Source organism: Lepisosteus platostomus, chromosome 3, assembly GCF_059453375.1.
Source record: "Lepisosteus platostomus isolate fLepPlt1 chromosome 3, fLepPlt1.hap1, whole genome shotgun sequence".
In the NCBI taxonomy this organism is placed as follows: Eukaryota; Metazoa; Chordata; class Actinopteri; order Semionotiformes; family Lepisosteidae; genus Lepisosteus; species Lepisosteus platostomus.
In genome coordinates, this window is record NC_142613.1 from 67,596,030 (window position 1) to 67,616,262 (window position 20,233).

At 40.0% G+C, this 20,233-nt stretch overlaps 1 protein-coding gene across 1 annotated transcript in view; it reads left to right on the top strand.

Moving 5' to 3' along the window:
• Positions 1-20,233, top strand: part of LOC148675324 (putative E3 ubiquitin-protein ligase RNF144A-A) — a 65,313-nt gene that overhangs the window by 37,252 nt on the left and 7,828 nt on the right. Inside the window, exons 4-7 of the mRNA XM_088626553.1 lie at positions 9,464-9,524; positions 16,408-16,612; positions 19,168-19,315; positions 19,685-19,774. Of these exons, the coding sequence (XP_088482679.1) occupies positions 9,464-9,524; positions 16,408-16,612; positions 19,168-19,315; positions 19,685-19,774 (504 nt within the window). The remainder of the gene's footprint in view (positions 1-9,463; positions 9,525-16,407; positions 16,613-19,167; positions 19,316-19,684; positions 19,775-20,233) is intronic.

Here is a 20,233-nt window from a genome sequence, read left to right on the forward strand (position 1 = left end):
GCATATGGTAAACTACGGTATGACGCGAAATTGTATGCGACACACCCAACACGTTGTACCACAGCGTACCCCGCTCGTTTTGAATGGCTGCATCTGTATAGTTTTGAGAAACCTGTATAATGGAGTTGTGAACTGAACATTGGAAAATCATCAAGGATTTTCAATTGAAAAAGCTTAGGTTCTCCATGCTAAAAAAAGGTATGTGAAGGAGTGTTAGATAATGTTTAAATCTTTTACCTCAAAGATTGCATAGTTTTAGAAACTACAAGCCGGCGATAATAACAGGATGGTGGAAAATATAGAGTTTGTGAATTATACCTCCATTTGACCCGTCTCTCACTGGTTTGAATGCAGTTCAACATTGAGCTGAAACTCTCATTGAGGTCTTTAATATTGCATCCCAGTGGCTTAGGCAGCATGGCTGGAGTATTATGTAGTGCTTACAGTAAAGCCTAAAACTGGTCACATCAGAAATTGAGATTGAATTGCAGAAACAGGAGATATAGACCTTTTAAAAAAATAGGAGAGCACAGTGCCAGGAAACACTCTTTGTGCTGTGATATGAAGGTTTCTTAGGTGCTGAAACAATTAGAAATTTGAACATTATATTGTAAAAGCTCTTTTATGGCTGTTAGGACTCACAGCAATAACCAGTCTGAGGCAGCAAGGTTTAGTGTTGTAGTAGTTCAGGTGGGTAGCTGCGTCAGCATGCGTAGGTGGTCAGAAAAGAGGGCCCCAATGGAGGGATCATCCTGTAGGATGGAAAAGTTATCGTTAATGGTCCTGGAGATAGGAAGTTTGTTGGGGTGGTAGGGAAGCACCAAAGAAATGTGGTTGTTGCGGCGGGGGTTCCTGATTGAGTTGATGGTCCGGAGGGTGTTTTTGGCTCAGCCAAGGGCCCTGTCAATAACACTACTGGGGTATCCTCTGTTGATGAAAAAGGAGTACATTTTGAGGGCTTGGTTCTGGAAGTCGAAGTTGTTGTTGCATAATCGTCGTAGCCGAAGGAACTGTGAAAAAGGGAGAGAGTTTTTAGTGTGTTTGGGGTGAAATGAGTTATACAGGAGATAGCTGTGTGAATCCGTGGGTTTGTAATAAACCGAAGTGGAGAGTCGGGGGTAGTTGATGGAGAAGTTGATGTCTAGAAACGGAAGAGTAGTGGAAGATACGTTAACCGTATATTTGAGGGACGGGTGGAAGTTGGTGAAATGATGCAAAAAGCACTTAAGCTGGTCGTTTGAGCATGTGACGCAGCTGTCAATGTATCGCTTGTAGAGGTCAGGGACATAGCCAGTGTGGGAAGCGAAGAAGCGTTCTTCTATTCAGCCGACAAAAATATTGGCATAGCTGGGTTCCATTCTGGTGCAACTCCACTCACCTGTTGGTAAAAGAGGTTATTGAATGAGAATGCATTCAGTGTAAGGACCAATTCTGCAAGGCGTACCAGGGTGATGGTGGGTGGATCAAGCACTGTGCGTTTGTCCAGCGTGTGCTTGAGGGCTGTAAGGCCATCATTATGGGGAATGACTGTGTAAAGAGATGTGATGTCCATGGTAAAAATGTAGCATTCGGGGCCCTGAAATTGGAAATCATTAAAAAGTTGGATCGCATGGTTGGTGTCCTTGATGTATGAGGGAAGACCTTCAACCAGCGGTCTCATGAGGCTGTTGAGAAAGGCCGAGATGTAAGTAGTCAGACAGTTGCATGCTGATACGATGGGGCGTCCAGGGGTGTCCAGTTTGTGGATTTTGGGGAGGAGGTAAAATTGAGATAACTGTGGATATTCAATGATGAGCCGGTTCGCCTCATGGGGGAGCTCATTACTGCTGATAAGAAGGGAGATGGTGGATACCACTTCCTTTTGGTAGTCAGTGGTAGGGTCCTGTTGGAGAGGGAGGTAGGCAGAAGTGTCTGTTAGTTGTCTAGAGGCTTCAAAGATATATAGGTCCTTACACCACAATAGTGCCTCCTTTGTCCACTGGTTTGATGATGATATAATCTCTGTTGCGGAGAGACTGGAGCGCCTTAATTTCTCCTTGGGTGAGGTTGGACTTGTGTTTAACGGGTATAGAGAGTGTCTTGGGAGCTTGATTGGTGCATTGGTTAATTAAATAATCGACTGGTGGAAAACGGCCAGAGGTGGGAGTCCAACAGCTCTGTTTGGGATTAATGTTGTTAATGACATCAATAACTGGATTGTTGTCAGCTGCCTGTGAAGAGGAATCGTCAGCAAAATGTGCTCCGAGACGGATTCTGCGGTAAAAGCGGTTAAGGTTAATATTGGCCTGGGGGATGTCCAGCTTCTTGGGAACTGGTACAAAACTGAGGCCTTTGCTGAAGAGGGATAGCTTATCCTGTGAAAGGGAAAGGTCAGAAGGTATAGTGACAACAAGGTTAGGATTGGTGAAGGTGTTTGGGGTGTTGATGGTTTAGCGTTGGTGCCTAGCAGCACTGGAGCCCTGGTTTCAATTCTTGAGATGCTGTCTGTGTGAAGTTTGTATGTTCTCCCTGTGTTCGCATAAGTTTCCTCTGGGTCCTCTGGTTTCCTCCCACAGTCCAAAGTCATGCTGGTGGCTTAATTGGCTTCAGTAAAACTGGCTTGGTGTGAGTGTGTCTGTGTGTGGCCTGTGATGAACTGGTGTCCCATTCAGAGTGTGTCCTGCCTTGCGCCCAGTGCTTCCCAAGATAGACTCTGGGCCACCATGATCTGAATTGGATAAGCAGTTATTGAAACTGATGTGATTAATTAAGCTGTCAGAGTACATGGTTTCAGAAAATACAATTTATTAATACAACACCAAACAAAAAACATTCATAGCAAAGAAACAAACGCAATAACATATTACAGTGATACACTTGGGTTGATTGTTCTCCCAGGGATTAAAAAGACAGTTATTAATTACATCTAGGTTAAAATAAATCTGCCGACATTTGTTATCTACCTTGTTTTAGAAGTCTCATATACATAATTACATTCAAATTCTCAAAGACAAATATTCATTTACTATTGTCAATTTTATCAAATGTGCTTGGAATAACAAGTCTACAGTAAATCTCATTGGACTATAATGTAAATATGGAAGCTTACACTCGGATTCTTTGGCTCCGTGTTTCTTGTAGAGTTTGAACTTGAACTGCTGGGAATAGTAGCTGGGCTGGGTTCATCGTAATGGTCCAATATCCCTCAGCTGGCTGGCTCTGTGCCAGGGATGTCCTTTGGAATAGAGAGAGAGAGAGAGAGAGAGAGAGAGAGAGAGAGAGAGAGAGAGAGAGAGAGAGAGAGAGAGAGAGAGAGAGAGAGAGAGAGAGAGAGAGAGAGAGAGAGAGAGAGAGAGAGAGAGAGCGCACTGCTTAGCTTATGCTGAGCTTTGCATCTTAAAACAGTCTGGGCACGGTGTCTGACTGGTTCGGTCAGACACAGGTGAGACGGATTGGGTCATCCCAGCTATAGTACTGTTACTACATATGTCCCGATATTCAGGATGGTGACAAAATTGAAATGATTAGCTTGCAGAGAAAATCACGAGCAGAATTCTGTTACCTACACACTCGCTAGCTCTCTGCCTGGCGTTGTGAACTAAAATTAAACTTCTGACTCAGACAAATATGGTTGCTGTTACATGGTTGATCATGTGGTTAGATTGCCAAGGTACAACTGAGAGGTAAGAGGAACCAAGAGAGTGAGCTGTGGAGTACTTCTTAAATCAGGAAATCAATCATGTCATATTTTGAGTGAGCATCAGCAAATGTCTTACACAACCTGTTCAAAGCAAGTGAATCCTGTTAGGCCTGGATTTTACCCTTTGTTGGTCCTTAGGCAAACAAGTAGCTTGCCCTCCCCACTACCGTAATACACATTTTTCGCATGCATCGGCAAGTGAAAAACAGTATGTTAGACTCTACACCTAATTAAGCCATATTTGTTGTGAAACCTTTCGCGCTCCTGGTCTATATAAACAATAGACATCCAAGTGCTCAAGCAGTGGTTTAGCCTAACATTATTCTTTGTGAAATTTAATTTTCTGTGGAATTAAGGATGAAATAAAACTCATACACATATTAAATTATACAAGAACTGTAAAGCAGTTGGATTAGCATCACTGCTTGTACTCACTTTTAAAGTGCTTTCCTTCCTTTTCTATTGGCAAAGACTTTACTATCTTCAATGAAAATCCAGGGAGCAATGCTGTTCATAGTCACTAATAATACCATACGCATTTAGTTTTCTTTCCTTTGCTGTTTATCAGAGACAATGTTTCACACTTTTCAATAAAGAAAATGACAGCTCTGCAGAACAGCTTGAGAGTGGTACAGCTGCAGATTTTGCATACAAAGACTTGTCTTTGTATCCTGCCTCTGCATTTTAAAACATTGAAGCTATTTTAAATGTTCTGCAGCTGCAAACTTCCCAATCTTTCGCAATCACAAATGTCATAATGCCTTTCAATTATGAATGCTTCTCAATGGATTTAACAGGAAATGACACGGCCTTAATTTTTCTTTTATTTTTGCACTTTGCTGCTCCCAAAGCATATATTGGTAGCCCAAAGCATGCACATTTAGTCAATACACTGTCCATTTTCTTTGTAGCTAACGGCAGTAGCTAATGAACCAGAAACAGAACCTGCGCAACCATCTTTGTGCACTTCACCAGCAGTAAACAGGTCAATCCTTAAGTCTTTATGTGTGTAAGGAAATTACTACTCTGTTTTGATGACAGCTGAAGTCTAGTTTGATTTTGAATAAATGTGCATGAAACTTAAAATATAAAATATATATTGAAATATAAAAACTATATTTTATTAGAAAATGAAAAATAAACAATCAGCACATATGACTGGACCCCTCCTAAGCATTTTGTCCATAGTCATGTCTTTAGTTTGTTCTGACTCTCGTCTGGACTTAACAAAGGAGATGTTGAGGAGACTTGATGCAAGTGTTCAGAATTTTTAAAGGCATTGACGAAGAGAACCTGATGGGACGTTTTCAATATTAACAGTGAAACACAAACTAGAAGGCATAAGTAGAACCTAAGGAGAAGGGTGTTTCAGACTGAGAAAAGGAACCCTTTATTCCAAGGGGCAAGGGAGCCTAGACCCATGATGTTGAAACTGATACCCTGGTTTCATTCAAGAAGCCACTGGATGAGATCCAGGCATTAATCATTTACTTCCAATCAAATGAGCTAAATGACCTGAATGGCTTCCTCTTGTTTGTAACCTTTCTGGTGTTCCTATTACCAGGACAGTTAATACACAGTTAATATAGTCATACAGTATCTCATTTGAAAAAGGTGCTTTCAAACATCTTCCTCACAGAAACTATATTCAACTGGGCAAAATGATTTTTATTGAAAAATGATCCCATATTAATTCAGCTTCTGATATAAGGCTTAGAGGACCTCTGCTTATGGAATATTCATACCTGAATCTGCTGGCTGGTATCTTCCGAATGAAGCCTTTGTGATAATAGTCATGACAGTCTGCTGCATGCACTTAAGAACTGCATCATGATGAATAGATTGCTGCATGACACATGTATTGTAGAGAGCGTGTACAATCTCTGTCAAGGTAGTGCAGGGTGAAGGAGTCTGGATCTGTAATGCCAAACGGGGGCTATAAAAAAGGCAATGAATTGTAATTACACTACCATTAATGTAGGAGGAACGTCATAAAATTAAAATGATGATTTCAGGTGAATATTATTAATAGAGCTAAATTCAAATGACTGTTTTTCTGGTCATCCTTCAGGGAATGTCATAAAACAGAAGCACACTAACAAATGAATTTTAAGAAATGGCCAACACGAATTTAGAAAGCAAAGGTCTTGTTTAACTTGCTAGAATGCCTTGACTGAGTAACAAGAAGATTTTATAACTCTGAACCCTGTATGTCTATATTGCTAGAGTTTTCACATGGATGGGGAACTGGTTATCAAAAGGTTTTGAAACAAATCGTAGATTGGACTGGCAATTGGCACAATAAATTTAAAGTTCATAAAGACAAGTTATCTGCATAGGAAATAGGAATGTATATTATGCATATAGTATTATTTAGTTGATGCTAAGCTACAGAATGTTATGCATGGAAGGGATCTGTGCGTTAGTGTGGGTTCTGTTTCCTTGCCAAGAATTTCAAAAAGCTTAATTTGAGAAACCATAAAGCAAATAATTCTTATATATACTGTATAATATAAAATATGGAATTTAAATGGAAGTGGTGTTCATGCTTGATAATACAGTATTGTGACATAGAATGTCAGTTTCTGAATATTGTGTTCAAGTAAGAAGTATGATTCCTACTCTCTGGTGATTGGCATATACAGTACAGACATATTAAAGGAGTCAGATCTCTTCAGTTTATAACAAAGGACATTGAGAGGAGATTGGACCCAATTATACACAGCCCTGTAGGGTATATGGTAGGATTGCCATATACAGTACAGACATGGAGTCAGATCTCTTCAGTTTAGAACAAACTAAACTGAAGTTTTAGTTTTGGGAAGTCAGGCCTTGGGAACTACTTCATCCTCAGTATTTAAACAGGGATATGGAGTCCTAATTGCAAACTAAAAAGGAATCAATTTAGGGTAGACGAGTAAATGTTTCTCTATAGAGAACTGAGGGTCTCTTGAACGGGCATTCCAGTCATGTGATTCAGGCACAAACTGCGGGCATGTTCTAGAAATGTCTGGATAAAATATTAGGATTATTCAAATATAAAATTGCCAAATGAGCAAAACAGACTGAATATCCTCCTGTCTTTTTCAGCTTTTCTTATCTTCCTAAACTGTAATTCTACCTTGATGAATGTAGCCTACGGCATTATTAAAGAATGTTGGGAAACTAGGTTGAAATGCAAGATAATTGTTTAATTAAGTTTTCATTTTATCAGCATACCTCTTAAAAGGAATAAAAATGGCAAAGAAATTAAGCTTAAGCCACATAACCATACTACACAATGTGTGCAAGAAGAGAAACAGCTTTATAAAAGTAGGTGTTTAGGAGGTTATAATCCTAAAAACTGTATAATTGGAGCTCATGGTAAATTTGTAATTCAAGGGCTGATCCACATCATCTGTAGCTTGTGTTTAGGTTGGGAAGAATTAAATCAGGGGTTTTAGGAATAGTTCAGTGCAGCCAAATGTATGCGTTCCAAAACCTTTCGGTTGGCGAAGAGAAAATCAACAGTAGGTTTGATGTCAGTGTGACATCTTGGCACGTGGGTTGTGAGGCATGAGCACATGAGAAATCGCAGTGGACCACAACAGTATCATTCTGGGAGACTTCAACAAAACAGTTTACCATTTACAACACAAAGACTTCTAAATTAACCCAACACCATCTGCCACCATGAGTTTATATACCAAAGTAGAATATCTTAACCCCTTGTAAACGTGTAAACATCAGCCCTTCAATCAATCAATTCAAATCAAATCAGAGTTTATCAGATGCACAACAATACAGCGTGCAGCAGTATATGCTGGCAATGAAATGTCTTTTCTGCGAGCTCACAAAAATCACAAGAATCACAAAAATCACAAAATTAAGGTTACGAAAATAAGGTTACATGATAATAGATAATAATGTAATAGAAATTTTAAAAAACTCAATATGAATAGAGCTGCTATGTGTCCATAGTGTATGCAATATATTATGTCCAAGTAGTGCAGTTATGCTGAATACATTGACAACTGTATGTCCATGTAGCCGTTACAGGTGATTTGCTAAAGGAGCTGCAGGTTGGCTGTTTAGCAGTCTTATTGCCTGGAGGTAGAAGCTGTTCCGTAATCTGTTGGGCTTTGACTGAATGCTTCGGTACCATTTACCAGACGGTAGGAGAGAAAACAGTTTGTGACTGGGATGACTGGGGTCCTTGAAGAATGGACCTGGCCTTCGCAAACTTAATGATGGACTTTGAGTTATGCCTGGTGACACAATCATGGGTAAATAAGGAGTTGAGGACAGGGCTAAGCACACAGCCTTGGGGGTCTCCAGTGTTTAGAGTCAGGGTAGAGGATATGTTGGTGCCAACTTTCACCACCTGCGGACGTTCCGTCAAGAAGTCCAGGATCCAATTACAGAGGGTGGTGTTCAGTCCCAGGTCCTGGAGCTTGATGACAAGGACAAGAGGGCACTATGGTATTGAATGCTGAGCTGTAATCAATAAACAGCATTCTCACATATGTTCCTTTCTTATCCAGGTGTGAGAGGGCAGTATGGAGGGCAGTGGCAATAGCATCTTCTGTTGACCTGTTCTTGCAATTTGCAAATTGCAGTGGGTCTAGGGTGTCAGGCAGTGAGGAGGTGATGTGTGCTTAGACCAACCGCTCGAAGCACTTCATGATAACTGATGTGAGTGCAACAGGGCGGTAGTCATTCAGGCAGCTGACTCTGGGTTTCTTAGGAACAGGGACAATGGTGGTTTTCTTAAAGCAGGAAGGAACTATAGACTGAGCTAGAGAGAGATTGAATATGTCCGAGAAGACATCTGCCAGCTGGTCTGTGCATGCCATCAGAACACGGCCAGGGATAGCATCAGTGCCAGGAGCCTTGCATGGATTGGTCTTTTTAAAAACTTTACACACATCCGCTCTGGATATGATCAGTGGGTTTCCGTCTTGGATTTCTGGAACCTTCCTGACTGGATTTGCGTTACTGACTTCAAACTAACCTCGCTAACCTCACACCGGTGCCTCCGCCCCCTCGGTCGGGGCATCGTCTCTTACGCTCGATGCAGCTCCGCCCACTCCCGCATTGTTCCCACTGTGTTTAAATTGCTGTCTCTTACAATAAAAAAAAGTTGCTTCAACCCAAATGCGGACCAAATATGACATTCACCAAAACGTGAATTACAAGGTTACAAGTGTTCCAGTTTCACAAGACGCATGACTACAGGTTTCTCTAAGCCCTATTGCAGAATGGTCTGAGTGTCAGGGTTGGTTTCCTTGCCTCCCACACTACAGCAACACAAATGCCCTGTGAGCATTGTTGTTGGGGAGATCTGTGTCCCTCCTTCAGCCTGTCTGCTGTGTGCACTGCCGGACTTCCACTGGGAGGAGTGGTTGTTGGCTATCATAGACCACATTTTCATCAGAAAAGCATGCCAGGCCCTCATCCCTCTTAAGGTCGTGGAGTTGAGTGAAACTTTCAACTAAAGGGATATATAAAAGAAAATTAGTTGTTTAGTTATTCTTAGAAAAAGGAGAATAAATGCAGAGCAGTCACCCTGTGCTCTCCTTTGGAAAATTATGGTTTTCACTTAAAACCGGAAAAGTTATCACATTTGAATTACTTCTGACACACCACATGTGCCGCACACAAAAACTTTAAACTTGAGGTGACTGGAAGTGTTCTTGCAGTATTGCCTGAAATAATTACTCCAATGAACAGAGAAATTATCTATTTAGAAAGTGGACTCCTTCCAGGTTACTTTTAATATGAACTTTTTTTGTGTTTCAACAGATTGAATGCATGGTTGCTGCAGAAATTATGCAAAGGTACAGAACGTTACAGTTTGAAAGGGGTAAGTAACACTGATGCAGTCAATTAGAGAGAATCCTTGTATGGCTGAGTAATAAGCAGTTCATGTGGAAGAAAGTAGCTAATGCAATTCCCATATGGCACTGTCTTTGTCTATATTGACTTTACTTATTCATATAATGAGATTTAGAAAGGAATCCAGGGCAACAAGCTCTGATAACCTGCAAACCAGTCTTTGTCATTGCAAGCTTATTCTGCATCCGTAAATCCCATAAAGACTAACATGACTAGTTTATTTTTCTCACTTGAATGTTTGTCTCTGTTTCATAAAAAAGAAAAAAAAGTTGCCTACTTATTTTGAAACGAACACATGCTCTTCTGCCATTATTTAAGTTTTAATTCTAATATGTGAATTGTTTTGTCTGAGGATTAGTGTAATACATGCTCTACAGTTTGTAAAAGCTTTTCTAGGTCGCAAGATTACTTGATGAGACTTATCTGCAAATAGTGTGAAAAGTGTTTCATTAATTAGGATAAGGGAGTGTTCAAATATTTGACAATTGCTCTCAACATTTGTTCATGGATTATAATTACTCCATGTATCAAAATGTAAACATCACTGCTCTTTTAAAATCTTTTTTTTTCCTCTAGAAAATGTAAAAAAAGTGTTTTTAAATAATTCTATGGGGGATAAGTGTGCCTAATTGTAAAATACAAAACAACATACATAGGTGTAGGAGAGAGCTTTTTTAAACACTAGTTAAAAAATATATATATCAAATTTCTGAGTATCTGAATGTTTTTAGAGTGGGAACAGGCTTGCTGTTTGTACAACACATCATATGATTTTCTGGACTTTGACCAAGATTAAAATAGAAGATGATGCAAACCAGCAGTAGATCTTTAGAGCACAGCTGTAAGCGTTTTGAGACGTAATCAAATCTTTTTTTTTAATTTGATACTTTGGATTTAATTTATTGTGTTAAAATTTAAACGGATACATCTGGCAAACGAACGTGAGCAGAAATGTCTCTTTTCCATTAGGACTGCTTTCAGGTTTTGTTAAATTCACCTTTATAGACTGTTTAAACATATAATAATAATAATAATAATAAACTTTATTTTATATAGCGCCTTTAAAGGTGGCTTCTCAAAGCGCTTTACAGGATGACAATAACAATAAATAAGAAGACTACAACAATAAATAAGACAATTTCACAAGACAGGACACAATTATAATTACAACAATACAACAATAACAATAGAGGAGACCGTGGAAGATGGTATTAAGAAGAGCAGAGGGGTGAAGAATGGAACCAGTTAAGTAAAGGCTTTTCTGAAAAGGAGGGTTTTGAGTCTGGATTTGAAGGAGTTTAGAGAAGGTGACTCTCTAATATCCTTGGGCAAGGAGTTCCAGAGCTTGGGGGCATAGCAGGAGAAGGCCCTGTCGCCCATACAATGTAGACGGGCTTGGGGGACAGTAAGGAGGGCAGAATTTGAAGAGCGGAGGTTGCGAGGTGGGGAGTAGGGCGATAAAAGTTCAGACAGGTATTGAGGTGCCAAGCCATGTAAAGCCTTGTAGGTGAGCATGAGGATTTTAAAGTCTACGCGGAATTTGACCGGAAGCCAGTGCAAGGACTCCAGGATAGGAGTAATGTGAACACTTGCACTAGATCTGGTCAGGATTCTGGCTGCTGAATTTTGGACATACTGCAGCTTGTTCAGAGTAGATTTAGATACCCCAGGGAGCAGAGCATTGCAGTAGTCAATTCGAGAGAATACAAATATGTTGATCAGCTTTTCAGCCACAGTTAATGATAGCATAGGGCGTAGTCTTGCGATATTTCTAAGGTGAAAAAAAGATGTTTTGACAGTATGCTGTACATGTGGGTCGAATGTTAAGCCAGAATCGAATATAACCCCAAGGTTTTTCAATTTTGATTGGAGCTCAAGTACAGAGCCATCTACAGACAGGGTTACAGGACTGGCTTTACGAAGTTGATGGGGGGTACCAATAAGCATGACTTCAGTCTTGTCACAGTTAAGATGAAGGAAGTTTTGAGTCATCCAAATTTTTATGTCAGAGATGCAATTAGATAGAATAGAGACAGCCACATCATTGTCGGGTTTGGTATGGATGTATATTTGAGTATCGTCAGCGTAAAAATGAAAGCTGAGGCCATGTGATCTTAAAAGCTGACCAAGTGGGAACATGTAAATGCTGAAGAGCAAGGGGCCCAGTATTGAGCCCTGAGGGACACCAGACTTGACAAGACCAATTTCAGACCTGTACCCATTGAGAGAGACAAAGTGACAGCGATCAGTGAGGTAAGACTTAAACCATTTGAGGGCAGTGTCAGAGACTCCAAACACAGTCTCGAGACGAGAAAGCAAGATGTTATGGTCAACAGTGTCAAAGGCAGCACTGAGATCAAGAAGGATGAGTATGGAAAGAGAACCAGAATCAGAAGCTATTAGGAGATCGTTGGTGACTTTGACTAGGGCGGTTTCTGTGCTGTGAAGTTGACGGAAGCCAGATTGGAGGGGTTCGAAAAGGTTGTTTGTCATGAGGTGGTTATGTAACTGAAGTGTGACAGCACGTTCTAGAATTTTAGAGAGACAGGGTAAGTTGGAGATGGGGCGAAAGTTGTTAAGATTGTCGAGAGCCATGTTAGGCTTCTTTGGCACTTGGGTAATAGCAGCAGTTTTGAGGACCGTTGGTACAATGCCGGTGCTCAAGGATTCATGTATTATATTGAGGACAATGGGACAGAGAGAAGAGAAACAGGACTGGAATAAAGTGGTGGGAATGGGATCTAAAATAGATGTGGTGGGTTTCATGCGCGTAACTAGTTTGTTTAGGGATGCTGAGTCAAGAAGAGAGAAGCTGGAGAGACGGGAACCAGAGAAGTTGGATGAGGAGGGAGGAGGTGTGGAAATTATATCCGTAGTGGAGAGAATGTGATGCCGGATGTTGTCAATCTTAGAACTAAAGAAATCTAAGAATGTGTTGCAAAGTTGTGATGAGGCAGGTAATGTGGTGGGGCAGTTTGGCTTGAGCAGTCTGTTGATGGTGGAGAAAAGATGTCTGGGATTGTTTTGGTGATTTTCAATGATGTGAGAGAAGTAGGTGGATCTAGCAGACTCTATAGTAACCTTATAATCAGATAAGTAATCTCTCCAGGCCTGATAATGTACATTTAGGCCGGAAAGACGCCACCTACGCTCAAGTTTGCGAGAGGCTGCCTTCATGAAACGCAGATGGTCATTGTACCAGGGGGCAGGGCGAGAGAAGGAGATGGTTCGAGTTTTTAAAGGAGCAAAGGTGTCGAGGGTAGATAAAAGAGCATTGTCAAGTAACTGTATTTTGTCCTCTAGAGGGTCAGAGGAAGAGAAACAGGATAAGGAGGACAGAACAGAATTTGCAAACCTTGGGTGATCAATTGATCGCCAGTTGCGGAATTTTACAGAGCGTGAGGGGGAAGTGTTAGAAACAGGTAATTCCAGATTGAAGAGAATGGCTAAGTGGTCAGAGAGGCCTAGATCAAGGGGGGAGCAGTGGGAGACAAAGGAGTCATTTGCAATAATTAGATCTAAGGTGTGTCCTTTGTTATGTGTAGGGGTACAAACAAACTGAGCAAGGTCAAAGCATCCCAAAAGAGAAAGGAAGTCTTTAGCCAGACTGGAGGAAGTTGAATCAATGTGTATATTAAAGTCCCCTAGAATAAGGATCCTTTTAAATGTAAGGGATAAGAATGAGAGAAAATCAGCAAACTCACCTAAGAAGACTCCACTGGGTTTGGGTGGTCTGTAAACTGTGGCAATAATAGTAGATTGGGGGATAGAAACATTTAAAACAAGACACTCAAAAGAAGAGGGAGGAGGTATAGCTATAGGACTTAGACTGTAAAAAAGGTTGTAAATAACAATGATGCCCCCGCCTCTGCCTGAAAGACGTGGAAGGTCAAAGAAACCATATCCAGGAGGAACTAGTTGGTTGAACAGGAGTCCATCGTTTTGTTTGTGCCATGTTTCGGTTAAGCACAGAAGGTCCAGTTGTTTTTCTTTGATAATGTCACATAAAAGAAGAGCCTTGCTGTTAACGGAGCGGGTGTTGAGTAGCGCTGATCTGGCCAGTCTCGGGGATGCGGGGGGAAGCGGAGTGCGGTCCAGGTGCGGTAGTGAGAGGAGATTTTTTAGATCGGCGCCGGTACGTGATGGACTTACAGACGTGCGGCGAAAGGCAGGGATAGAGACTCCGCAGGCAGACGAACGTAGAGAACGGCGTCCTGTGCTGCGATGGATGTAGCGAGTCGGTCGTAAAATCCCAGTAAAACGGCAGTAATCGAATGTGTCTTTGACCAGGAAGTAGCTTTGTTTTAGTTGAAGAAGTTGCAGTGCAGTGTACCTCAGAGACATGATTGATGAAACGAGACGAGAAGGAAATCCAGAGAAGGCGGTAGCAAGAGGTGAAGGTCTTCAGTTGAGTAAGTTCACAATGCAGTGGAAGTCGCATTTGTGAATTTGTAACGTGAAGCGGATGAAAATAGATAAATTAGAAATCAGTGTAATCGAGGAGAAAAAGGGAAAAAAACCCATAAATAAGTAGATAGAAATGAAAAACTGGTGAGAGGAGCGGCAGCCAAATGCGCTCCTCTCACCAGTCATAGCATATGACACCTGCATAGAGCTAAATACATTCTGCATGCGTTGGAGGAACATTGACATCCAAACAAATAAGAATGTTGAAATGGATTAATATACATACGCTTCTTGAACCCCTATGGCATTGAAGGAGAATTTCCAAATTAAGGCATCCTAAAGGTGTTTTTAGACTTTCCAAAAAAAAAGACTCCTTGTCACACCACTCGTCCTCTTGCCTTGAGACGGTTCCATCAAAGCAGTGTCGAGTTATATGTGGGTTGTCATTGCTGGAGAGAACAAGAATGACCATGATCTGAATTCTTCAGTTTGAAGACGTGCCCTCGCCCTGTCGTCTCAGTTTTGCTAAGCCAACATTGCAAAGACAGAACATGACAGATGCTGAAAAGCTGTTTTGCCTTCATACGCTGTGACCTAGAGATCAGCTTCATTTGCAGATTCGCTCTGTTTGGCATGTTGTGTAATTATCAGGCAATTTGCATACTTTCAATGGCAGGAACAAATGACTAAGTAAAATATAGCATATCTTCTTCAAGCATGTTTCAGAAACAGTCTTAAAGTTTGGGTACCCTTTTCTTACTGCATCATGTACCAATGCAAAAATACTTTGTGTTAATATGAAATAAAAACAGCAGATTCTATTAATGGTGTTCTTTGTTGGGTTCCATACTTAAAATGTTATTTTAAATAATTAATATAAAAATACTGGATATCTGTTTATACCTTCTCATTTAATGTGATGGACAGTACCACACTGCATATAAGACGGATCACTCAGATTTCAATTTAAAATGTTTACTGTATTCGGTTTATGGATAGTTTAAAATTAATACTACATTTATAAAAGCCTTACCAAAATGTTGTTTTTTTTCTTTAGTCAGAGGTGGGACAGGTTTGAAAGTTTCAGGTCACCTGTTTCTTCGGTCCTGTGTTGTATGGCTTTGTATTAGAACTTGATAGTGGTCAAATTATTGACTCCAGTAGCCAGTAGTTTGTTTTTTCATGAACTTGATTTGCACTGCAATTAGGTGTCACTGAAAGTAAGCATAAAAGACCTAATGCGTGCTTGTGCTCAAGTACAGAAACTGAGTGGCAAATGTATGACATAACAGGACTTCCTTAAGTCCTTAAGTTATATTCCTTAAATATAACATCAGTGGCAAATACCTATACACTGTGCTTTTTTTCGCTGAAAAAAAAAAGAAACTTTTGTGATTTTTGTATTTTGGTTTTCTGTTCTATGATCATCATAATGAGACAGCACCTTTATCTTAAAGAAGTATAAGTGGAATGCAGCACACAAACTCTGATCGAGTATTATACCCAGTATTCAGTAAAATAATGCTGATTTAAGAACCATGAGGATTTGGATGGATATTGAGGAGGATATGCTTTGACAGTATCTGAAAGTGTTGAAGTTTAAAATAAGTAATTCCCTAAGACGATTGTTTTAAGCCATCCCATACATCACTTTTAATATATTTATATTACCATTATAAATTATAATTTACCATTATAATATGATATTAATGTCATATACTGTTAAATAGTAACACAATTTATAAATACATGTATGCTGAACTGACAGATCTTGCCAAACAAACTTGACACATGTTGCATGTGATGGATCATGTGACTAGAGAGCTGGAACAATGCGACCTGGTCAGGGAGACTGGCCACACTTGAGCTGAATGAATCCGTTAGGATTGTCTGGTCTGTAGTGAAATCATCTTCTTGGTTTATCTTAATCTAGGTGCCTGCAATGTTCTTGTTCTATGACTTGAGTGAGGCTGATTAAGTCAGGTGAAATGTATGGCAAATATTTGCACAGAATAGCAGGTTTTCCATTCCACCCTGAGGTGTTTTCTATCACTCAAATACTGAAATTAGCATGAATACTGAAATAAACATATAGAGACCATACTTTTTTTAAAAAAAGGACAGAATTCCAGATGTCTTAGGAAAATTGTTTTTAATACTGTTTTATTATTTGGTCAAAATGTTCATGTACAGTTTCTTATACTGCACAACTGCTCAAGGTCATTAATTTTTCAGCATTTTAGATGTGTTTTACGTCCAACAATTCAGTTTTATTCTTTCAGCCTCAAGATGTAGTATTAAAAGGTATGCAGCTCACAGGCACCTGAGACCGCCCATTTTTGCAGCTATTTTGCTTATTTTTACTACATGTGATGTCGCTCAATACTCAGCAGCTGCCCTGTGATTTGATCTGGTAATAAGACCGTATGCGTTTTCTGCCACAGAGGTGCTGTTGGATCCATGTCGGACGTGGTGCCCTTCCTCCTCCTGCCAGGCAGTGTGCCAGCTGAAGGAGACGGAGACGCCCCAACTGGTGCAGTGTGCCGCCTGCAGCCTAGAGTTCTGCTCTGCTTGTAAAGCCAGCTGGCACCCTGGGCAGATGTGCCAGGAACACCTGCCCATCCCATCATTTCTTCCAGGGGAGACCAGGTGTGACACTTACCGTATAACTCTCCCTGTTCACTGTTGGCTTGCATATACTATATACCGGTGGTTCTCAAACTTTTTGGACCAAGTACCAACCCTGATCAAACCAAAGCATCCAAGTACCACCTACAAGTCATCTTCTCATAGGAACCCCAGAAAATCTCAATGACCAACATGAGTGCGCGTGCACACACACTCACACACACATACAATAAAATTAGCTCTGAGCACTTAGATAATTTGGATCGTACCGCCTTGTAGACGTTTTCCGACACTTGCTAATGCTAGCAGTGCTGTCTGTGTCAGATTCAGCAGCAGAGCTAGAGTCGGTGGCCGATAAGGTTACCATGCATCCGAATGTTCCTGGACGTGTGCTCTATTTTGATCCTTATATCTCCATCCAGGGGGAATTTTCAAATATCCAAAAATGTCCGGGATTTCGACCACTTTATTTTTACCATGAAGAAAAATTAACAAAAGTTTTAAAGATAGTAGATGAGTAGGTGAGAAAGAGAGCGAAATTTATTAGCTTCTCTAGTTCGCTTCGTGACCTATGTCTTCGTTCAGTTTTCCTCCTGTACAAATTGTATGATTATATCATGAAAGAGTGAAATCGGGTGCCAATATCAGTGTCTTTACTCGGTCTGTGCAGTGCAGAAGCATTCCCTCGAAAGGCTCCCTGTTTTGTTTCTCGTTTTCCTACCCTCAAACACAATGCCAAAGAGAAAGTATAAATTCACGGCAGAACCAAAAAATAAATTTCTGTGTTTTCAAAGTGGCAGAGAAGACTGGGAAGCTGAATGTTTGGTGTGTAAGCCTGGTACTTTTGTCTCTGTGGTAAATAAAGTTGTACTTGACTTGCAAGCTCATGCTGACTCAGACAAACACAAAAAGGCAATTCGAGGAGAGAGTTCCTCAACCAAATTAACAGATTATTTTGTAAAATCTGGCAGCAAAACAGAGGATACTGTTATTGCAGCAGAGGGGACTTATGCATTTCACACAGTTAAACATCATCACAGTTACTCTACCAGTGAACATAAATAGGGGGATATTTTGAAAACCCTCTTCATCCTGACCCCCTTCCCAGACAAGGCAATAGGAAAGTTACTCGAGGTGTCCTCTTTTTTTTTGATGTTCAAATATGGTAAAACCCTAGTGGCCGATATATAATCCTCCTCGCTCTCAATGGGTTTGCGTGACCTATCGGAGTTGGCGTCGGTACTCTTGGCATCTATTGCTTTCAAACATGATATAATACTTGATTTTTGTAAGGTATTCATTTTTGATCACTTGTTCTGTTGGTGAATGTGGCACTATGCTGTGTCTCTGAAAGCTTGAGAGGAGTATGAACACTCAAGTATTAGCACCTGCTGTATCAACGTAGCTTAGTGCGTAGGTTGTGTATTTGACACAAAAAAACTAATTTTATTAAATAGAAAATATGAAAACCCCGTCTCAAGCTTTCTGAAACCGATTAAGGAAATCACAGATGAAAAATTTACAAAATATTTAATTATTAAATTTTTAATTCCCAATTTTTCAGTGCACACGACAAATTTCCAGAGTCAACTGGCTTACTATCTGGGGGCGCTCTGTGTACCATCAGTGGTACGCATACCACAGTTTGAGAACCACTGCTATACAGTATGCTTCTGGAAAAGAGGAACAGTCGATCTCTGAATGTTCAGATATTTTTGTCATCGGTTAAGATATTATAAACATTTCCACAATGTTCTTTATGAAAAGAACTTGCGTCTTTGAAATCCATTGTGATATAACAAAATTGCAAAAAAAAACAACCAAAAAGATTAATGGTAAAGATTGTCCTAGTTTCTCTGTTGAGAGCTCTGCTTGTATGAGTCCCCTACTCACACACTGTGACGGTATTTAGTGTGATAGGCTGGGAGCCTGCGGAACTAGATGACATCTGTGAGGGCAATGCATGTCATCTATCTGTCTGATATTTAAACTACAGTAGAATAGTCTCCAAGCCTGTCTTCCTGGGCTAACTGCTCTCTATATGTAGTCAAGTTAAAAAGCAGTTAAAAATATATATATATTCAAATCGTATAAGTATCACATAAGTAGCACAGAATTGTTTCAACACAGTTTTGATTAGTTCAAAAAATTATACCCTCTTATCTTTTCAAAGGAATCCAAGAGATTATCAGTAGATACATCAAACAGGTCTTTCTTCTGATCCATGACGACAGTAAAAAAGTTTTGAACCAGGACCTCTGAAGCCTTCTCAAAATGATAATTTGTTGCTTATTGATAGTTACATAAATTATGACCATATGAGAATTTTCACCAATTGTGTAGAGTTGAGACAACAGTCCATATTAGTGCAGGCCCATCAGTCCTGTGCTGTAGTACTTCTTAACAGGTAAAACTAGCTTTAACTCAGTGAATTCCTACATACAGCCCGGTAGCTTTCAACAAACGTTCGCCAAATCGAGCAAATGTTGTTTTTTTTCTCCAAAACATTGCATCAAACTTCCCAGCATTAGTGAGGTGGGTTTTTACTTTTGTTTCTTCATGGGTTCATCTTTCAGTTCCTTCTACAAGAATGATGAAGATGATGCACCTATCAAGAGGTGTCCAAAATGTAAAGTCTACATTGAACGGGATGAAGGCTGTGCCCAGATGATGTGCAAAAACTGCAAACATGCTTTCTGCTGGTACTGTCTTGAATCTCTGGATGTGAGTATAAATGTCTCCACAAACTGCAAAGCACATGTTGAGATGCTGGGTGATGGAAGTCCTCTTGCATTTTTAAGGTACTTTGCGTTCACCCTGAAACACACAAATGTTCGATGAACATAAGATGTGTTCAGTCACACTTTATTGGGCTGTGAACACTAAATGTTCCCAATTCAACCAAAGAAATTTTGCTTTAATACTTAAATATGTAAATTATACATATTATAGAGTATTTAGTATTCCTTTTATAGAATTGTGTAAGGCAACCCGTTGACTGTCATCAGACATTCCTTTTTGGTCTTGTTCCTATTTGTCTGTCCTATAGGCTACAAATCAGATTTAGTATTAATGGAGCTTTTTGCACTGCAGGATGACTTCCTTTTGATACATTATGACAAAGGACCTTGCCGTAACAAACTTGGCCACTCCAGAGCATCCGTAATCTGGCACAGAACGCAAGTAGGTGCATAAATTGCTTAATTATTTCAAATGGGTTTGAAGTGCTTTGCTTTGTTAACATTATAACACTTTCATGCAGTGGAAGTTTTCTTTTTGCTCTTGACTTTCAAATTCTTACATCTTGATCGAAGTTAGTGGTCCTGTCTGTGTTAAGGACGAGTTAACCAGCTGTCCGTTAATGTTGTAAAAAGCAAAAACGATCATTAATGTTAGGATAGTTTTGCAAGAGAAAATTTGGCTGTTACATTATAAGCAGAATTGCAGTTTCTATCCACAAAAGCATACTGCATTATTGAGTATATTGATCGTTATAGTTTCAGACAATGGAGTGTTAGTTAAGAATAACTTCATAACCATTGTAGTAGTCTAGGTAAGCTTGTGATGGTTAGCATTGGCTGATAAAAAATAAAACATGTTATGTAATGAACATCTTGAGGATTTATTTTAATCTCTTCCCAG